Below are 22,922 nucleotides of genomic sequence, written 5' to 3'. Positions count from 1 at the left end.
GCTGGGACCGAGAGACTGAAAAACAGCTTCTATCTCAAGGCCATCAGACTGTTAAACAGCCACCACTAACACTGAGTGGCTGCTGCCAACACACTGACACTGACTCAACTCCAGCCACTTTAATAATGGGAATTGATGTAAATATATCACTAGCCACTTTAAACAATGCTACCTTATATAATGTTACTTACCCTACATTATTCATCTCATATGCATACGTATATACTGTACTCTATATCATCGACTGTATCCTTATGTAATACATGTATCACTAGCCACTTTAAACTATGCCAATTTGTTTACATACTCATCTCATTTGTTCATACTGTACTCGATACCATCTACTGTATCTTGCCTATGCTGCTCTGTACCATCACTCATTCATATATCCTTATGTACATATTCTTTATCCCCTTACACTGTGTACAAGACAGTAGTTTTGGAATTGTTAGTTAGATTACTTGTTATTACTGCATTGTCGGAACTAGAAGCACAAGCATTTCGCTACACTCGCATTAACATCTGCTAACCATGTGTATGTGACAAATAAAATTCGATTTGATTTGATTTGATTTGACCTCCACTCAGGAACTTTCACTGTCTTCTTGGTAAGCAACTCCAGTGTAGATGTGGTCTTGTGTTTTAGGTTATTGTTCAGCTGAAAGGTGAATTCAACTCCCAGTCTCCCAGGGGAACGCTGTTTGAACCAGGTTTTTCTGAAGGATTTTTCCTGTGCTTAGTTCCATTCCTTTTCTTTTTTTATTGTGAAAAACTCCCCAGTCCTTAACGATTACAAGTATACCCATAACATGATGCAGCCACCACTACGCTTGAAAATATGACGAGTGGGACTCAGTAATGTATTGTATTGTATTGTATTGTATTTAGGAGAAAAAGTGAATTGCTTTGCCACATTTTTTTGCAGTATTACTTTAGTGACGTGTTGCAAACAAGATGCATGTTTGGAATATTGTTATTCTTTACTGGCTTCCAAATGTTCACTCTGCCAATTAGGTTAGTTTTGCAGAATAACCACACTTTTGATGATCTATCCATCCATATTATGTGACTTGTTAAGCACATTTTTACTCCTGAACTCATTTAGGTTTGCAATAACAAATACTTTTTGACACAAAACATTTCAGCTTTTCCTTTTTAATTAATTTGTAAACATTGCTTAAAACATAAATTCCACTTTAACATTATGGGGTACTGTGTGTAGGCCAGTGACCAAAAAAATCTCAATTTAATAAATGTTTAATTCAGCTGTAACACAACAAAATGTGGAAGAAGATCAGGGGTGTGAATAGTTTCTGAAGGCACTGTAGTCCCCTCCAAGCTCATCACTAAGCTCAGGACCCTGAGACTGAACACCTCCCTCTACATCTGAATCCTGGACTTCCTGACGGGCTGCCCACAGATGTTGAGGGTAGGCAATAACACATCCGCCACGCTAACCCCCAGGACGGGGGCCCCTCAGGGGTGCATACTTAGTTCCCTCCTGTACTCTCTGTTCACCTATGACTGCATGGCCGCATGACTTCAACACCATCATTAAGTTTGCTGACGGCACGACGGTGGTTGGCCTGATCACCAACGACAATGAAACAGCTTATAATCGCCGAAAGCGATGACAATTGAGCTGATTGTGGACTACAGGAAAAGGAGAGCTGAGCACGTCTCACTCTTTATCAAAGGGGCTGTAGTGGAACGGGTTGAGAGTTTCAAGTTCCTCCGTGACCACATCACTAAGGATTCATCATTGTCCACACACACCCACACTGTTGTGAAGAAGGCACAACAATGCCTCTTCCCCTCAGGATGCTGAAAAGATTTGGCATGGCCCTCAGACCCTCAAAAAGTTAAACAGCTACACCAATGAGAGCATCTTGACTAGCTGCATCAACTCTTGGCATGGCAACTGCTTGGCATGCGACCGCAAGACACTACAGAGGGTAGTGTGTACAGCCCAGTACATCACTAGTGCCGAGTTCCCTGCAATCTAGGACCTCTATACCAGGCAGTGTCAGAGGAAGGCCCTACAAATTGTCAAATACTCCAGCCATCCATATCATAGACTGTTACCACTCTCTGCTACCACACGGAAAGCGGTACCAATGCACCAAGTTTGGAACCAACAGGACCCTGAACATCTATCTCCAAACCATAAGACTGCTAAATAGTTAGTTAAATAGTTAACCAACAGTTACCTGGATTATCTGCATTGACCCTTTTTGCACTAACTCTTTTGACTCATCATATACAATGAGAGCCAAGATGGCCGCCATCGATAAGAGACAATACTGTGCAGCTGTATGCATCGACCTGGCCAAGGCTTTCGACTCTGCCTATAAGAATGTGGTGATTGACAGACTCAACAGCCTTGGTTTCTCAAACTGACTGCCTCGCCTGGTTCACCAACTACTTCTCAGATAGAGTTCAGTGTGTCAAATCAGAAGGCCTGTTGTCCGGACCTCTGGCAGTCTCTATATGAGGGTGCCACAGGGTTCAATTCTCAGGCCGACTCTCTTCTCTGTATACATCAATGATTTCGCTCTTGCTGCTGGTGATTCTCTGATCCACCTCTATGCAGACGGCACCATTCTGTATACTTCTGGCCCTTCTTTGGACACTGTGTTAACTAACCTCAATGCCATACAACTCTCCTTCCATGGCCTCCAACTGCTCTTAAATGCTAGTAAAACTAAATGCATGCTTTTCAAACGATCGCTGCTCACACCTGCCCGCCCGTCCAGCATCACTACTCTGGACGGTTCTGACTTAGAATATGTGGGCAACTACCTAGGTGTCTGGTTAGACTATAAATTCTACTTCCAGACTCACATTAAGCATCTGCAATGCAAAATTAAATCTAGGATCGTCTTCCTATTTCGCAACAAAGCGTCCTTCACTCATGCTACCAAACATACCCTCGTAAAACTGACCATCCTACTGATCCTCGACTTCGGCGATGTCATTTATAAAATAGCCTCCAACACTCTACCCAACTAATTGGATGCAGTCTATCACAGTGCCATCCGTTTTGTCACCAAAGCCCCATATACTACTCACCTCTGTATGCTCTCGTTGGCTGGCCCTCGCATCATATTCGGCGCCAAACCCACTGGCTCCGGGTCATCTATAAGTCTTTGCTAGGTAAAGCCTCGCCTTATCTCAGCTCACTGGTCACCATAGCAGCACCCACCCCTAGAACGCTCTTCAGCAGGTATATTTCACTGGACACCCCCAAAGCCAATTCCTCCTTTGGCCGCCGTTCCTTCCAGTTCTCTGCTGCCAATGACTGGAACGAACTGCAAAAATCACTGAAGCTGGGGACTCATATCTCACTCACTAACTTTAAGCACCAGCTGTCAGAGCAGCTCACAGATCACTGCACCTGTACATAGCCCATCCGTAAATAGCCCATCCAACTACCTCATCCCCATATTGTTATTTACTTTATTTATTTTGCTCCTTTGCAGCCCAGTATCTCTACTTGCACATTCATCTTCTGCACATCTATCACTCCAGTATTTAATTGCTATATTATAATTATTTCACCACTAGGGCCTATTTATTGCCTTACCTCTCTTATCCTACCTCATTTGCACACAGTATATAGACTTTTTCTATTGTATTATTGACTGTATGTTGTTTATTCCATGTGTAACTCTGTGTTGTTGTATGTGTCGAACTGCTTTGCTTTATCTTGGCCAGGTCGCAGTTGTAAATGAGAACTTGTTCTCAACTAGTCTACCTGGTTAAATAAAAGGTGAAATAAAAATAAAACAATGCTGCTACTACCATTTATTATCTATCCTGTTGCCTAGTCACTTTATCCCTATATCTACCGCAATGACCGTGTACCCCTGCACATCGACTCTGTACTGGTACCCTGTGTATTCAGTGCATTAGGAAAGTATTCAGACGACTTGACTTTTTCCACATTTTACAATAAGGCTATAATGTATCAAATAGTTTTTAACTCAGGAGAGGCTTCTGTCTGGCCACTATCATTAAGGCCTGATTGGTGGAATGCTGCAGAAATGGTTGTCCTTCTAGAAGGTTCTCCCATCTCCACAGAAGAACTCTAGAGCTCTGTCAGAGTGACCATCGATTTCTTGGTCATATCTCGGACCAAGGCCCTTCTCCCCCGATTGCTCAGTTTTAAAGTCACCATTGATGATGAATGGAAACAGGATGCACATGAGCTCAATTTCAAGTCTCATAGCAAAGGGTCTGAATACTTATGTAAATAAGGTATTTGTTTTTTAGGTTTAATAAATTAGCAAAAAAATCTAAAAACCTGTTTTCGCTTTGTCATTATGGGGTATTGTGTGTAGATTGCAAAATATATATATATTTTTAATCCATTTTAGAATAAGGCTGTAAAGTAACTAAATGTGGAAAGAGTCAAGGGGCCTGAAAACTTTCCAAAGGCAATGTATAGCCAAGTTATCGTTACTCATTGTGTATTTATTCCTTGTGTTATTATTTTTCATATTAATCATCTTTTTTTCTCTCTACATTTTTGGTAAGCGTTTTAGTCTTCACCTGTTGTTTATGAAGCATGTGACAAATGTAATTTCTTTTGATTTTAAGCTTTCGACATCATGATATCAATCTGCCGATTCAGCGTTTGCTTTATTTCCCCCATCACACAGCTCCAGACATACAAAGAGCTGTTATACAGGTCAATCAGGACAGACAGCCCTGTTCAAGTTCACATTGTGCCATTGTGTGTTTATACTAGCTGTATTTTACACACCCTCACCAGGCCTGGGTAGGAGCCAACGGACAGATGGGATGCAGGATCAGAGCTACGCTGCCTGGAACGCTGTGCACCAATGCTTGGATAGCTATGGCTTCTTGGAAAGGTCAGAGGTCAGGAGAGGGATTCCCTTCCCCTCCTCCCACACAGTGGAGTGAGGTTGGGGGAGGACGGAGGAGATGGGGCAGTGACGAGGCTAGCTGAGTAATCTGGATCTTTAGTTATTTCTAGTGGAGCCAAATCCCCTGAGACCAGCTCTCCTCGGCTCACACATGCCTGCCTCGACTGACGTAGCTGAGTAAACTCAACCCCATATACATCTCAATACAGTTGAGTTGTCACTTAGACTACATCAAGTCAGCATCAGTGGATACTTGCAAAAATGTGCATTCTTGAATGCATACATATGTTTGTACTATATAACTATGTTATTTTTTGGGGTTCTGCAATCCATTGTTTTTGTTAATAACTTAATTATATTGGGCCGTGTAATCCACTGTTTCCCAATGGAGTATACGATACGATAGAAGTTGGGATCCGTAGTTTATTTAAAAAAAATTGTATTCTATAAAAAAATCTGCCGTGCAATAAAGGGGCTGCTTACAAACAGCTTCCTTGGCAGAGGTTGTATAAAATGCTATTTTTATCCAAAACTACAGCACCCAAAGCAAACAACATAGCTATTACAGTCCAAACATAGGTACAAGGTACACATACATTTTTTTTTACATTTGAACAAGTTTCGACAGATACCGACTTGATATAGTCGGCGATGCACTCCGCCAAAACTCATCGCAGCTGAACTCCATTGAGATGTTGCAACTCAACTCCATTGAGATGTTCAGTATACGGAGTTACGTTTACTCAGCTACGACTGATGCAGCTTGCTGTGTGTGGTGGTAGTGGTGGGGGGGGGGGGGGGGTGTAGTTGTACTCTCCCCAACTCTCCCACTTCATACTCTAACAGTCAACAAGCCGTCTGCATATCTACAGTAAACCAGATCATCCTAGCCAGCAATATACACACACCTGTCTTGGCATATGCCCTTAACACACAGTTAGTGGCAACTGCACAAGTAGGGTGGGGCGCTGTGTCCCAGGTCAGGTTAATTATATTATAGCCTATATTACAAGATGAGCTATAAGGAGATGTAAAGCAATTTAGATTTAGAAGTTGTCATAGTACAGTCATGGCAAATGCTCAAGGAGTCCCAGTTATATGCTACAACTAGGGCCCTGTTGAGGTCACAGGTCAATATCCTGTCCCTCATTACAAATTATTAATATAGTATTTGCCAATGCTTAAATCCAGTTATGCCTATGCAAAAAATATATATAATAAATATTTCAACTGATTCTGTTTCACAAAGACATAAACAGGTGGGGCTCACCTGCATGTTTTCCGTAGCGTCTCCTAGCAACCCTCCGAAGGTGATTGCATTGGTTACGGTGCCCAGGTAGATGAATAAGATGGCGGACAGCGACTGGATGTGAATGGCGTCGTAGAAATCACTGGCGAAAAAAGGCAGCTTCCGCTTGATGTCCAGAATGAGGCCGCCGCAAAACCTTAACAATGAAAATGTGACAGTAAAATGTTCCATTTATGCCACAAACTCTTTGTTATTGGCAAATGATTTAAAGACGTAGCCTCGTAAAAGGAGACGGATCGCTACGATCCCCATTCTGTTTTGGTCAGCGTAGCTACTGAATCGGTCTGGTTTACGAGATAACTAAAGATGCTGTCTCATCACAAATCAGTGTCTGGCACAAAGCGTAACTAAAAGGCAATGGTAAATAGTGTCTTGCTTTGGCCACACACATGAGGTGTAATTTCCTGGAATTCCGTAGTAAACATGCGTGGAGTTACAGTGTAAAAGTAAATAGTTTTGCATTCTGATTTCAGTGAGAGTTGAGGCCCTTGCTGAGTGACATTATATCAATGTACTGGTATTGGTATTGGCAGTTGAAGACAGCTCTGTATTGACAGTTAAAGACTGCTCTGTTATTCAAGACTACACCATATCATATGGTTTAGGCTAGTAGTAATGAGCAGTGTCATCCTTACTTCCCAGTGTTCATGAGCTCTTCTCCGACATGTCCATGTCCCCCTCCTCCCTGACCCCCGTCATGTCCCGGTGTGTCCCCATTCATCTGGGGCCCATCCCCTCCACCCCCAGCATTATACTGGTTCTTCCTATACAGACAGACACAGTAGGTTAACCCACAGACATCACTCTCCGACACACATCTGATTGTTTGTGGTCCACCATGAGTACCAAGTTTGGAGGAAAGAGAGGGAATAGTCCGGGTCACTTTTAAAAAGAAACATGCGCAATTTAAGTAATTTCCTGGAACTAGGAACATTTACAGAATTGTTTAACCCTTCTAGGACCAGAGGTGTGTGGGACAGGGCTGTACCTCTTGTCAGACGAGGGCAGGGATTTGGGGGGTTCTATCCTGATGTCGGGGTCCCACTCCCCTGGGGGTAGGACAATGACCTCATCCAGGAACTCCTCGATGCCCGCCAGCAGGTCCTGTCTGTCCTTGGCCTTGTAGGCAATGTCATGGAACACCTGACCACAACACAACCGATGAGGAATCATATTAACATCAACAGCGGCACACAACCAAACATTTCTTGTTTCACACTTGCCTCTTCCTCATATTGTGACCTGAGTAATTGGATCCTAATCATTATCATCTATTTCTATGTAAAGACTTACCGTATCCAATCTATTTAAGCCATAATCTCTTAATAATAGTATACATATATGCCAATTAGCAGACACTTTTATCCAAAGCAACTTACAGTCATGCATGCATACATTTTACGTACAGGGTTGCGAACTTACTATTCTGCCGTTGCAAGCACCATGCTCTACCAACTGAGCTACAGAGGACCACCAGGACCTCTTATTGCACTGAGAGTATCTCTGTAAATCTCAGGCACAGAGTATTGAGCCCCTCAGGCCAGGCCAGGGCAGATCCCTACATACAGGATTTAACCAGGTGTTTAACCCAAAAGGCTCAGCCCTTATCGTTTCCATCTACATGGGCCGGCACCCGTGTCTCACTGGGCCACGGCTCCGGCGGACCAGCTCTCACTTGGGGCCAAAGCCAGGCCACTGGTACTTTCAGCTTTAACAGCTTCTCAGAAAGCAACTGTTTTGATTGTGCGGGGGTTGTCGATTCTGCTCTTCACAAGTCCTCACTGTCAGCCCTAGCTAGGTAAACACAACTCCCCTAGTATAACTTGCCTGGTACAGTATACACTAAGTGAAACACTGGTGTTACAGTCAAAAAGCAGCATCAGAGCCACAGTCAGATAAAGATCTCTATGGGAGTGAGGTTTTAGTTAAACTGTAACTTGAGGAAATCTTGGGAAAAAAGGGGGTGTGGGGAATATGAGAGTCAGGTGCAATATGGGTAATCGGAGGGAGAGGAGTGTTTGTAAACATTTCGTGGGTCAGTGTGGGCAGTGCAGGAGAGGTTAGGAGGAGTGTAAAATAAGAACTCTGATATCCACCAACACAGGATAAGAATATGGTGACAATCATGAGAGATTACAATCACAGAAACTCTAAAGCAGGAGCAGTGCTGGTCTTTATAACACCTTATATCCTACTATGAGGCTGGGAGACAATAGTCAGAGAATATGGCATTTCCCTGCAATAACACTAAACGATACAGCTGTCGTACAGTACGCGGCTGCTCCTTTTTACGATTGTCTTGTCATAATGTCTTGTCAATAGGCATGAGGGTCAACCTAGCCTTGCACTACCACACTGATCTCACAAGCTTACATACAGTGCCTTGCGAAAGTATTCGGCCCCCTTGAACTTTGCAACCTTTTGCCACATTTCAGGCTTCAAACATAAAGATATAAAACTGTATTTTTTTGTGAAGAATCAACAACAAGTGGGACACAATCATGAAGTGGAACGATATTTATTGGATATTTCAAACTTTTTTAACAAATCAAAAACTGAAAAATTGAGCGTGCAAAATGATTCAGCCCCTTTACTTTCAGTGCAGCAAACTCTCTCCAGAAGTTCAGTGAGGATCTCTGAATGATCCAATGTTGACCTAAATGACTAATGATGATAAATACAATCCACCTGTGTGTAATCAAGTCTCCGTATAAATGCACCTGCACTGTGATAGTCTCAGAGGTCCGTTAAAAGCGCAGAGAGCATCATGAAGAACAAGGAACACACCAGGCAGGTCCGAGATACTGTTGTGAAGAAGTTTAAAGCCGGATTTGGATACAAAAAGATTTCCCAAGCTTTAAACATCCCAAGGAGCACTGTGCAAGCGATAATATTGAAATGGAAGGAGTATCAGACCACTGCAAATCTACCAAGACCTGGCCGTCCCTCTAAACTTTCAGCTCATTCAAGGAGAAGACTGATGAGAGATGCAGCCAAGAGGCCCATGATCACTCTGGATGAACTGCAGAGATCTACAGCTGAGGTGGGAGACTCTGTCCATAGGACAACAATCAGTTGTATATTGCACAAATCTGGCCTTTATGGAAGAGTGGCAAGAAGAAAGCCATTTCTTAAAGATATCCATAAAAAGTGTCATTTAAAGTTTGCCACAAGCCACCTGGGAGACACACCAACCATGTGGAAGAAGGTGCTCTGGTCAGATGAAACCAAAATTGAACTTTTTGGCAACAATGCAAAACGTTACGTTTGGCGTAAAAGCAACACAGCTCGTCACACTGAACACACCATCCCCACTGTCAAACATGGTGGTGGCAGCATCATGGTTTGGGCCTGCTTTTCTTCAGCAGGGACAGGGAAGATGGTTAAAATTGATGGGAAAATGGATGGAGCCAAATACAGGACCATTCTGAAAGAAAACCTGATGGAGTCTGCAAAAGACCTGAGACTTGGACGGAGATTTGTCTTCCAACAAGACAATGATCCAAAACATAAAGCAAAATCTACAATGGAATGGTTCAAAAATAAACATATCCAGGTGTTAGAATGGCCAAGTCAAAGTCCAGACCTGAATCCAATCGAGAATCTGTGGAAAGAACTGAAAACTGCTGTTCACAAATGCTCTCCATCCAACCTCACTGAGCTCGAGCTGTTTTGCAAGGAGGAATGGGAAAAAATGTCAGTCTCTCGATGTGCAAAACTGATAGAGACATACCCCAAGCGACTTACAGCTGTAATCGCAGCAAAAGGTGGCGCTACAAAGTATTAACTTAAGGGGGCTGAATAATTTTGCACGCCCAATTTTTCAGTTTTTGATTTGTTAAAAAAGTTTGAAATATCCAATAAATGTCGTTCCACTTCATGATTGTGTCCCACTTGTTGTTGATTCTTCACAAAAAAATACAGTTTTATATCTTTATGTTTGAAGCCTGAAATGTGGCAAAAGGTCGCAAAGTTCAAGGGGGCCGAATACTTTCGCAAGGCACTGTATATGATTTGCTACACGGATAATAAATTATAAATATTGTATTTATTTATTTAACCTTTATTTAACTATAAACAGTCAGGTCCATAATTATTGGCATCCTTGATAAAGATGAGCAAAACATTTGCAAAAAAATAATCATACAATACAGCACAGTATTGTATTCTTTATTTTATACCATATTTTTTGCTCACCTTTATCAAGGGTGCCAATAATTATGGACCTGACCGTCTGTAATCTCGCAAGATCAATTCCATATACCACCCACCACTGCGACATGTATGCTCACGTCGGCTGGCCCTCGCTACATATTCGTTCCACGACTCGTCTTTGCTAGGTAAAGCTCCGCCTTATCTCAGCTCACTGGTCACCATAACACCGACCCGTAGCACGCACTCCAGCAGGTATATCTCACTGGTCATCCCTAAAGCCAACACACCTTTCCTTCCAGTTCTCTGCTGCCAATGACTGGAACGAATTGTAAAAATCGCTGAAGTTGGAGACTTAAATCTCCCTCACTAACTTTAAGCATCAGCTATCTGAGCAGCTTACCGATCGCTGCAGCTGTACACAGCCCATCTGTAAATAGCCCATCCAATTACCTACCTCATCCTCATATTGTTTTTATTTACTTTTTTTGCTCTTTTGTACACCAGTATTTCTTCTGTCACATCATCATCTGCACATCTATCACTCCAGTGTTTATTTGCTAAATTGTAATTACTTCGCTACTATTGGCCTATTTATTGCCTTACCTCCTTACTCCATTTGCACACAGTGTATATAGATTTTTCAATTGTGTTATTGACTGTACTTTGTTTATCCCATGTGTAACTCTGTTTTTGTCACAATGCTTTGCTTTATCTTGGCCAGGTTGCAGTTGTAAATGAGAACTTGTTCTCAACTGGCCTACCTGGTTAAATAAAGGTGAAATAAAAAACTTTAAAAAATAAAATGTGGAAGTATAAGGCTAAAATCAACTCTAACCGTACCATGACTTCAATCCCAGATCAACCTTGTAAGCCTTGCCAATTTCATAATTACAACTGTAGGATCCAGAAAGCCTTGTGTAAGACATGACATCTTAGTTTCCTAGACTACACCGTGTTGAGCCACATGCCACCTGGGTGCTATATATGGCCTGGAGTCCTCTTTCTGCCTATGTTAATCTCTTAATACTACAGCTGGCCAGACATTCACTAAACATAGGGCAAACATAGCAGCGCAGCAATAGACTCACACTCAGATTAACAAACAAAATATACATTCACACGGACCAAGTCCCTTGAACTCCAGGAAGACTGGACAGTATCAACTCCTTGGTAAATATACAATATAAGCGGGCTGGACACAGTGGTCACGTACCTCATCAGACATGAGGGTGGCGATAGCGCGTCCGATCTCATGGTAAGAATTGGCTTTTCCTTTGGGCCCCAGCAGCACGAATAAAAACCTGAAAGGAAACGGAGAAAAAAGTAGAAGGATATTCAGAAATAGACAGTTAACAAAAAGCCAAAATTGGGTGAAACAGTGGTCACTAGTGGTTGAACTCTATAAATACAGTACCAATCATCCTCTACAGCAGGCCTGGGCAATTCCAGTCTTCGTGGGGGCCTGATTGGTGTCACACCTTTGCCCCATCCCTAGCAAACACCCCTGATTTAAACAAATTACATTTTTAACTGAAGATCATGATTATTCGATTATTGGAGTCAGGTGTGTTAGCTGGGGCTGGGGCAAAAGTATGACACCAATCAGGCCCCCCGAGGACTGGAATTGCCCAGGCCTGCTCTAGAGGCTATGAGATATGTGGTATATTTGGTGGGTTTGTTTAGTTCTGGTGTGATTGTGATTGTAGTTGGTGTCAGAGGTCATTAGGTTACCTGGTAGGGACGGGGACCTCTGTCAGAGCTCCCAACATGACAGCCTGCTGCAGACGGACGAACGCCACGAAGGGCGTGTCCAGGAAGTCCACCTCTCCGACCAGGACGTTAGATGCCTCGGCATCACGAGGAAGCTTCTTCATAAACTTATTCCTCAGCTACAGATGGTGAGGGGGGGAAGATAAAGGGAGATTAAGAGAGAGGGGGGGACAAGAGATAAAGAGAAAGGGGAGAGAGAGAGAGTTGAACAAAGAGCAAGAGGAGAGAGCATGAGAAACAAAGATAGAGATGGAAAAAGAGAAAGAAAGCAATGAAATCCTAGCCTTGACCCACATTGACCTCCATTCAAAAGACACGGTGCTTGAAACGACTGTCCTTATCAGAGAAGAATGAGAAGAGCAGCAAAGGTACTGTAACAATGGACATTTCACATGCTCCAAAATTGTACATAGTTCCATGAATTAAATGGGGCCGCACAGTACAACTCGTCCCTGGCACATTGGCATTGCATGCTGATTTATGTGGCAACATTGCAGCTCGTCGCGTCTGTAGAAACAGATTAAAGCGTTTTTATCACTCTGTGACTCACTAACTCACAAGCCGTCTGAAAAAGGACACATAATGAAGTCCTTTCTGTTCATTGGTTATACACTTGAACAAGTCTCTAATAATGATATGTAATGAGAATGTAACACAGTAGCAACAGAAGAAAATATTCACCTCTGTGCAACTGTATACAGAATAACAGGCCAGGTGAATACCAGCCCTTCCCTTTAGGTCAATATGCCGCTAAATTCAAATTAAGGCCTAAGTGGGACACTGACGTACTACTTAGTCCCAGTGAAATGTTAAAAAAAACTAAACATCCAGAGACCTCGGGTGAGGAGATGATCAACTAAGCAAGGCCTTGGTTTTTTATCAAAAGCCAGAGCTATTTGACAAATGAGCTACTGTTGTCAGTGTAATTCCCGGAGTTAGTTACTGTGTCTGTGTACTGGTTTCAGCAGGCTTCAGGAGGAGTAGCAACATTGGCACTAAACACTTAAGAGAGAGTGTCAGGGCTCATCGGCTTTATCAGTCGAGCAAGGCCACACACCCCTAGGAACACACTCCATCACATACAACCACACACGCTGTGCCCAATCTTTGACCTTGCATAGTGTTAGAGCAGGATTTGAAATTTAGAGTGCCCAAATAGATGCGCGCACACACACAATAATATCCTCACCTGGTCTCGATCTGGTTGGTCAGAGAAGTCGTTGAGGCTGTTAGAGGTCAGGTTCCGATGGGTCGTGGCTGGGCTACCTGTGGGGTCAGAGGTCAGAGTTCAAAGACCAGGACTGAGAGGGGTCACCGTGTTCATTAGGGCCCAAAACAGTCAAATGGTTTTTATAGCTTTCTGAAGTGGAGGTGAGTGTTTATTGGACCAGGTAGTCCCTCCCTGTTTCAGGCAGTTTTCTTCCGTTTGGTGCCTAATGAACACAACCCTGGGGTCCAACAAAGTCACTGAGATGAAAGATAAAGCACAAGTCACAGAAAAGACAAAAGGCCCAGTTAGATTAGACTGATCTCAGAGAAGGAGATGAAGAGAAACAGAAGAAAATAGGAACAGAAACTTCAGAAGGCCTAATATAAAAATCGGGAAGGCTGCCAGGGCTTAGTTAAGCTTTAGGGCCGATGCCAGCTGCAGTGGATCAGATCTTCTGACTGAAATCTCCCACTGCCGTGCCCTGTTCGTCTCTGATCTGATGCCAACTGGTCACTCACTGACACGGCAAAGCAGAGAGAGGGCACGGACACTCAGTCTTGTTTGTAGTCTATGGTGGGTTTGGTGGGCGAGTGGGAGAGATAGCCAGACTCAGTGAGAAGGCTGGCTTTGCATTGCAGTTCTGTTAACCTGACAAAGTTGTTCAAAAGTCAAGTAGGGCCTACATTAGCTAGTTGGTTGTTTACTAGTTCCCTGGGCATGACAGACTGACTTGGATGCTGTTTGATGCAGTCGTATAAAAAAATCCTCCAAAAATGGTGGACTGATTGTGATTTCCCATGAGAGTATTGTTTTCAGTCATCAATGCTATTATCAGCAATATGATTTTGGATCGCAAATTAGCACATATACTATTGTCAAGGTAGGTGTTATGACCTGTTATAGACTAATGTTATATGACTATTATAACCTGACTTACACAGGTATCCCACACTAGGGTGTTGTAATGCATTATAACCTGACTTACTGAAAAATGTCCATGTTTTAGAGTGTTTTATTGTTTTGTAACCCGACTTACAAAAGTATCCCACACAAGGGTATGTTATAATGCATTATAATGTTATAATCAGGGGTTGAAACCGGTTCAGGGAACAGAACTGAAAACTGGAAAATAATGACATTTTGTAAGGAACAGAAACGGAACCTGGAACGAAAGTTATCCATACTGTTTCTGAACAGATCCGTTATTTTAAAAACATGGGAACCAGTTAATAATATTACTTTTACGTTACAGGCATTTTTTCCTAGTCCCACAACAAAAGCGCCTATGCAAAGCCCTCACACTGTAAATCGAAACTTATTCCAGTGGCTGGCAGCAAGCTGATCATCTTTGCCTGTGTGTGTTTAAGCTACCTGCCCATCCCCACAACTGAAGAATGGCTACTGTACTGACGTTACAAACTTGATTTAGATGATAGAGATTTGTTATTAATTCACGTTTTTTTAAGGACACTATAGGCATAGTTATTACATTTCACATTGGATTTAATAACTACAAAAATATGTTTTTTTTTAAACTCTGGTACCGCTCTGCACACACAAGCTTGTTATCCACCTAACAAGCTGCCCAGCGCTTCAAGTTCAGAACTTTATTTTGCTAGTCGGAACAGTGGAACAAAAATAAGTGGTTCTGTTTAGAATGAAACAATAGGAAAATAACTTTGGTTCCAACCCCTGGTTATAATGTATTATAGCCTGACTTACACAGGCAAGTCTTGTGCCATATGTGTTATAACCTGACGTAATAAGGTATCAAATGTGTAATAAATGCATTATAACCTGACTTACTGATGTATTGCATGCTGGAGCTCCTTTGGACCTCCTCTATCGGTTCCTCAGAGCCGAGCGGGGTTGCATAAGGCACAAATTGGGACTGGGACTGGGGGTGGGAGTGGGGGAAGGGCTGGGGGTGTTCATGGGGACTGCGTGCTTTAGTGCAGACAGAGCATCCAGAGAGAGAGCGTAAATGAGTGAAGGGAGACAGGGAAAGGAAAGAAGTGAAAAGAAGAGAAAAGACAAGAACTTAGACTTTTCCTACAAAGCCAGTGTAGAGAATGTTAGTCTGCTAAGGAGAATAAAGAGCGCAGTTAGAGGTTAAAGAGAACAAGAACAATCTCACACACTTCAAAGTGCAGTACCATATTACTGTGAGTGGCTATCCAAGCAGTTACGGTTTTGATAAATAATTAAATCAGATGCTGTAAAGTCTGAATCCATTTCGGAGATAGTATTTAGAAGAAAAAAAAACAAGCATCAACACTCAGGGTTACAATAATCTTGCCAGGCACATTCACATGGTTAATAGTTCAGTCTATAGCCACCTAGATATACAGATGAAGTCGGAAGTTAACATACACGTAGGTTGGAGTCCTTAAAACTTGGTTAGGACATCTACTTTGTGCATGACACTAGTAATTCTTCCAACAATTGTTCACAGACAGATTATTTCACTTATAATTCACTGTATCACAATTCCAGTGGGTCAGAAGTTAACATATGCTAAGTTGACTGTGCCTATAAACAGCTTGGAAAACTGCAGAAAATGATGTCGCGGCTTTAGAAGCTTCTGATAGGCTAATTGACATAATTTGAGTCAATTGGGGGTAGTGCCTCTTTGCTTGACATCATGGGAAAATCAAAAGAAATCAGACAAGACCTCAGAAAAAAAATAGTAGACCTCCACAAGTCTGGTTCATCCTTGGGAGCAATTTCCATATGCCTGAAGGTACCACGTTCATCTGTACAAACAATAGTACGCAAGTATAAACACCATGGGACCACGCAGCCGTCATACCACTCAGGAAGGAGACGCTTTCTGTCTCCTAGAAATGAATGTACTTTGGTGTGAAAAGTGCAAATCAATCCCAGAACAACAGCAAAGGACCTTGTGAAGATGCTGGATGAAACGGGTACAGAAGTATCTATATCCACAGTAAAACGAGTCCTATATCGACAAAACTTGAAAGGCCGCTCAGCAAGGAAGAAGCCACTGCTCCAAAACCGTCATAAAAAAGCCAGACTACTGTTTGCAACTGCACATGGGGACAAAGATCATACTATTTGGAGAAATGTCCTCTGGACTGATGAAACAAAAATAGAACTGTTTGGCCATTATGACCATCATTATGTTTGGAGGAAAAAGGGGAGGCTTGCAAGCCAAAGAACACCATCCCAACCATGTAGCACGGGGGTGGTAGCATCATGTTGTGGGGGTGCATTGCTGCAGGAGGGACTGATGCACTTCACAAAATAGATGCCATCATGAGGGAGGAAAACTATGTGGATATATTGAAGCAATATCTCAAGACATCAGTCAGGAAGTTAAAGCTTGGACGCAAATGGGTCTTATAAATGGATATGACCCCAAGCATACTTCCAAAGTTGTGGCAAAATGGTTTAAGGACAACAAAGTCAAGGTATTGGAGTGGACATCACAAAGCCCTGACCTCAATCCTATGGAAATTTTGTGGGAGAAACGGAAAGTGTTTGCGAGCAAGGAGGCCTACAAACCTGACTCAGTTACACCAGTTCTGTCAAGTGGAATGGGCCAAAATTAACCCTACTTTTTGTGGGAAGCTTGTGAAAGGCTATCCGAAGGCAATGCTACCAAATACTAATTGAGTGTATGTAAACTTCTGACCAACTGGGAATGTGATGAAAGAAATAATAGCTTAAATACATAATTCTCTCTACTATTATTCTGACATTTCACATTCTTAAAATAAAGTGGTGATCCTAATTTTTTTACTAGGATTTAATGTCAGGAATTGTGAAAAGCTGCGTTTAAATGGATTTGGCTAAGGTGTATGTAAACTTGTGAATTCAACTGTATGTAGCTATAACATCTTTAATGCAATCAAATGATGGCCCATAATGTTGAACATACACTACACCATATCCTATAGAATTGATGTTAAAGTCCACCAGAGGTAAAACATTTATCATTGTAGATGTGATTGGAATAAGGTAGGTAGGAGGAGGTAAGGACAAAAAATAAAGACTGCAACAAACTGGCCTCTGCATTACCATTCTGGTCTTGGTTGGAAAACAGCCTGCTTGCACTGGACACTGTCTTGCCGATGTCGGCAAGAGAGCGCAGGTTGGACTTCTTGGTCTGGTGACGATGTTTTCGTAGCAACGTGTACATGACTTGATCCTTCAGCTCGGCCTTCAGCTGACCAATCTCGATCTGGCTGTCAGTGATCAACTCTGAGAGAGGGGGGGCAGAGAGGGGCAAAGGGAAATGAAGAGCATGTCAATATTGAGGACACTAGGTTTCAAAAGAACACTGTTTTGCAATGTCCCAATTGTAAAAGCACTGTACAGTCAGACACACTGACTGATGATTTTGCGTGTCTGGTGCAGTGAGATGCCGGGGCTTATGTGAAGTGTAGTTGTCTTACCAACCACCTGTGGTAGAGTGGAGGCCTCCAGGTCCAGCAGGATGGTGCCTTTCTCGATACAGGTCTTCAGCTCAAACAGACTGTGAAGGGACAGGGTGGCCACGTGGGGCTTACTCCAACGCTCGCCTCCCTTTTCCACCTTCTCCTCAAACTTTATCCACCTAGAGAGAAATAGATTAAGACACAAAGAAAGAGAGGGTATGGGGTGAGTGAGTGAGTGAGTGAGTGAGTGAGTGAGTGAGTGAGTGAGTGAGTGAGTGAGTGAGTGAGTGAGTGAGTGAGTGAGAGAGAGAAAATAAATAGATAGAGACAAACAGAAGGGAATAACCTTGGTTAAGTCATTACGGGGGTGCAGGTTCTGCAAGGTAAGTTATAATCCCAACAAAGCCTTTCATATCATTTCACAGCCAAAAACGTGCCGAAGACAAAAGGAGACAAGGACAGTTCTTTTTTTAAAGTTTACAAAACAATGTTTAAGTTACTGACCTCTATGTCATGCTTTCATCACTGTTCACGGAAAATAGCAGGGGATGCGGGACGACCCAATACAAAAACTATACATTTACATGCTGAACGTGGTTCTTTCCATTGCCAAGTCGTGGTTCTTCCTTGAAAAGTTGCGGCGTACTGCAGCACAGTTTGCGGGGTGCCGCAGAATTCTATGGCACGTCATTTAAGTGGCAGCCATTGTTGCCAGAATGGCGCAATTTACCACAATCTGTCACCATCTACCAAACGGTTGCGGCGTAAGCTCCAAAACTTTTAAAGGTAGAACCACTGTAACCGTACACATCAAAGCATCTTAAAATAACAGCCTCTGAACTAAGACAAGGACCACACACACCCTCTGTGGCAGTCAGAACCTTGAGGGGGAGAGGTTCATCCCTTTAGAATTCTTCACATTTCTCCATAACAAAGAGCTATTCACCTGGTCCAGGAGAGGGTGAGGGGATGGGGTTTCCTAGGAGGATAGAGTGTCCCTATGGTCATAACTCATGCTCCACCGGGCCTCATCTAACCTCGGTCCCCCTGACTCACCTCCATTCAGGCCCCCGGAGGGGAAGGGGAGAGGAGGGAGGGAGGGAGGGGTAGGGGACCCCTGGGACACTTACAGCCTTAGGGATTTACTTTCCCTCTAATGGGGAGGCAGGGATGAGGGAAGGGGGGGGGGGGACAGGGAGCTGGAACCCACAGGGAGTTTGGGGGTGGACTGAAATCTTCTAACGCACAATTCAGACACCGAACATATGGCGAGGCGAACTGAATAGAAATTAAGAATGGGCTGGCATGGTTGAGAGCTTTGCTTGACATACTGATTGGTTTCATACAACCGTTGCAGACTTCCTCGTTGGTTTTGTGTCAAATTCAGGCATAACACCGACCTCTTGTTTTAAAGAAACCAAGTTTATTGCACTAAAAATACAAATAAAGATGATTCACACACCTGTGCGTGCATTGCTGAAGTTAATGTTTGAAACTGTGAATATGATTGGTTTAATGTTCCAGTTAATGTAACGTGTCTTCAGATTTCATAACTCCCTTTTACTAAGGAATCAGGAAGAGTCTCCTCATCCCTATAATAGGCCATGAGATCTGTTAGAGATAGCGATATTATGCCTACTGTGCAACGTAAACATTCAATTTGTACGCTGATGTATTGCCCATCGGTTATGACTGTTTCAACCGCTGTGTTGAAAAGTCATGTTTTAACCGTCTTTTCTGGTTTCAAAGAACACCAAAAACGACGCTAACCATGAGCCTTAGCCTCAACTGAAAATCTGAGATCATGACTGTGCTTCCGTTGTGGGTGTGGTAGAAAGCAACCTTTATTTGCATTATCATATATTAATATGCATGACCATTTCTCCCGACAGTGGAAGAACTGCTCTGGCTCGCTGCATGAAACAGAGGCGTGCTTCACCTGCACCGCACCAAAAGAGAGTCAGAGGCTGCCGAACTATCGTCAAATGTCCGACGAGGCGCACTGTTTCAGACGGCACTCTACCCACGCTCTTCCAAAGAGTGGCATTTTTTTTCTGTTCAGAGTGGCGATGTTTGAACTAGGGCTAAGACACTCAATTCAAGTATTACAGCAGGGGTTTATTGGAGGTTGTAAGTGAATGGGTAAAGGAGCACATATCTTTCAGTATGTGTGTACATGTCTCTGTCAGTGAGTGGTAAGGTGAGAAAGAAAGGGAGGAAACAGAGAGACAGAGAGAGAGAGAGGGTGGGGGCAAGAGAGAGAGAGAGAGGGTGGGGGCGAGAGAGGTGGAGAGGGGGGAGCGAGAAAATTATAGGGTGTGAGTATCAGTGTGTGGCTGTATGATAATAGATAAGCCTACTACTGAAACTCAGAGGTGTATAAAGCAGACATTTGTTTCCCTAAAGATAATGTCCATTGTCTTCCACCTGCAATGCTATTACTGTCTCCGTCTGTCCGTCTGTTCGTCTGCCCGTCTGTCACTTTGAGCCAACCAGGAACTGGTTCATTTCTATTTCATTACTGTGCTTGTTTTCCTAAGTGGCACTCTATTCCCTATTTAGTGCACTACTTTTGACCAGGGCCCTTAGGGTCGAAACTTTATATGTATTAAGCGCATCAGAGTATTAATACTGATGTTGGATCAGATCCCCCCCCCATCCGTCCGCTTAATCTTAAATCATCTACATATGTAGGATCTTAATTTGAGCCAGTTTGCACAGTTCAGGAAAAGAATCCTGCAGCAACAGGAAATGTGAATTATTATAATTAAATGGACAATTTTGTAGGGTTTGACATTTTCCATTAGGGCAAATCAAGTCTGAAATGTCAAAGTGGAAATGATAAACTTTAGAAGCCTTTTTAAAACTCAAATACACTACAAGTTTGCATTTCCTGCTTTGCAGAAAAATGACAGCAACAAAAGAGTGATCCAATTGAAATCCTACATCTGCAAAAGGCATAATGTATCCGAAATCAACACTGAGGCGCTGTCAGAAAGCCACCTGTCCAGAAAGAAGATCACATGGTAGGTAACTGAGGTTGTTGTGTTCTGGGTTCGCTGAGGGGACAGTGCAGTGTTGTTCATCCAGATAAGAGTGGGCAAGGAGTTCACTGGAGGACACACTATTCTCCTGTGCAGGAATTCATGTTAGTGATGGGGGGGGATGTATTACATATCGCAAAATTATCGCAAAATTATTTTGAACGATAATATATTGATGCTTTGACTCCAAGTGTCACTAAAAAAATACAAAATAATACAAAAATATATAATTTGTTGGGGAGCGTTAGCGCTAGTCAGCTGTACCTGCAAGAAAACAATTTGTCTTCCTATAGCTTGTTCTCCATCTTCAAATGTGAGCCAAAATATTTTCAGCTTTTTTATTTTCATGACTGATGAAAACTAATTCTTGTGCTCTCTCTGCAGCAGACATACACTGAGTGTACAAAACATTAAGAACACCTTCCTAACATCAAATTGCAATACAAGCGCAGTATGGAATTGCACCTAAATATCGTGTTAATATAGTATCGTGAGGTCCCTGGCAATTCCCAGCCCTAATTGATGTACACACACACAAACACTCCCCTACATCTATACACACACCCGATACTGCAATATACCATAGCTGGGTGTGTGTTGTTGACAAGGGGTTAACATTACTAAGCCTTGATGGCCCAAGTTAAATGTGTAAAGCCATGACATTTGAACTGACGCACATGAGTGACTGAGTGATTTACTGACCAACTCTCCAACTAAAGGAAAGAGTCAGTGTGTGTGTGTACGGTACACCATATTCATGTGTATAGATGACCGCTCACCTGGCTGTCTCCTTCCACTCCATCTCCTGTCCATCGACGGCCAGCAGTTCGTCCAACTCAGTAAAGAGCTGAGGGGGCGGGGGTCCGTCATCCTCCTCACCCAGGATGAACCTGATCCTCTCTGCTGCTGCGGAGACTGGATGGGGAGGAAAAGAGCGAGAGAGCGAGAGAGAGAGCAGGTGGAGAGAGAAAGAGAGGGAGCAAAGACGAGCGAAAGATCACATGAGGGTCTGAGGCTCAGTGGTTAAAGCAACAACAACAAAATCTCATGACTGAAATTTAAGTCATATTGAAGGGCCATACTGAAATTTTGAAATCGAGGGTTGCACAGATTGTTTTATGACCGATTGATTTTTCACAATCAATTTCGGGCAAGAAAAAGGACAGTTATTCGAAAATACTGTACAAAAGGTCTATTTTCATTTCTACATTCTTTATCTACAGTAGTTTTAGACATTCAAGTGTGTCCTGGAGTGGGGGGGGGGTTTACCCAAAATAATCAATCATTCTTACTCAAAACCTCTCATGTCACCCATATGACGGAAATCTGTCGCCGTGACGGATAACTTTAAACCCCTTGTCTGAGGTAGGCCTGTGTCAGTAATATTACTGATCACTACTATTGGCGGGCATGTTGTAGTGTGCTCACTGGCAGCTCCCATCTGTACGTCATCACATCATAACTCATTATATAAAGACGGGAATTCAGACAGAAATAAAATACCAGTCACAACATGTGCATGACCCGTAAATAAATGTTACGGTAAATACGTGTATGCTTAGCTCACTCTCCTCTGACCTCCCTACAGATCTCCCTACTTCCTAGGAGCAGGGCTTCCAGAATGAGACACTCACTAAGCCAGAGCTGATGGAATGCTTAGCGTAAGGGAAGGCAATCACACACCTGATGGACTGACAGAAATGTTCTGTGTGCATGTGTGTTTCAGGAAATGACTTCCTTCTAAGAAAAGGGGTTATGTCTACTTGTCACCAGGTGTGTGTGACTAATGAGTCATATTTTTAAATCTCTCATGGAGATTCACTCGTCTGTTACGCATAGTTTTGGGTTAGCCGGGATTGCGTTGAGAAAGGCCGTAAAATGCAACACAAATAACTTGGTGTATATAGAGATAGATAGACATAGAGAGACGTCGCTTCAGAGAACGTCCTTTTTCTTCTTTTTTTTTTTTTTAAGTTGGAGAAGCCGATAAGCTGACACCCGAGAGGCATTTCGTCACAAGTAGATTTGTGAGAATAGATAAGAGTTGTATTGACATCTGCTGTCACTTCTATGAATAGGAGAGGGAAAGGTTGTGCAACTCCTGTAGAGTCGATGTCACAAAGAGGATGTGAAGATGTC

General features: G+C 42.8%; 1 protein-coding gene across 4 annotated transcripts in view; it reads right to left on the bottom strand.

Annotated features, from left to right (window-relative positions):
• LOC110509568 (electrogenic sodium bicarbonate cotransporter 1) overlaps positions 1 to 22,922 on the bottom strand; it is a 72,472-nt gene that overhangs the window by 26,622 nt on the left and 22,928 nt on the right. For all 4 annotated transcript variants that reach the window (XM_036967514.2, XM_036967513.2, XM_090227206.1 and 1 more), the window contains exons 4-12: positions 21,563 to 21,698; positions 17,758 to 17,918; positions 17,381 to 17,563; positions 13,316 to 13,392; positions 12,088 to 12,245; positions 11,570 to 11,657; positions 7,190 to 7,344; positions 6,837 to 6,965; positions 6,163 to 6,337 (exon numbers count right to left, since the gene is read on the bottom strand). In XM_036967514.2, coding sequence (XP_036823409.1) covers positions 6,163 to 6,337; positions 6,837 to 6,965; positions 7,190 to 7,344; positions 11,570 to 11,657; positions 12,088 to 12,245; positions 13,316 to 13,392; positions 17,381 to 17,563; positions 17,758 to 17,918; positions 21,563 to 21,698 — 1,262 coding nt within the window. The remainder of the gene's footprint in view (positions 1 to 6,162; positions 6,338 to 6,836; positions 6,966 to 7,189; positions 7,345 to 11,569; positions 11,658 to 12,087; positions 12,246 to 13,315; positions 13,393 to 17,380; positions 17,564 to 17,757; positions 17,919 to 21,562; positions 21,699 to 22,922) is intronic.

The sequence above is a fragment of the Oncorhynchus mykiss genome, chromosome 29, assembly GCF_057628025.1.
Source record: "Oncorhynchus mykiss isolate SJ-2025 chromosome 29, ASM5762802v1, whole genome shotgun sequence".
Classification (NCBI taxonomy): Eukaryota; Metazoa; Chordata; class Actinopteri; order Salmoniformes; family Salmonidae; genus Oncorhynchus; species Oncorhynchus mykiss.
Note: the sequence above shows the minus strand (reverse complement) of the source record. Positions and strands in the feature narration are given on the sequence as shown.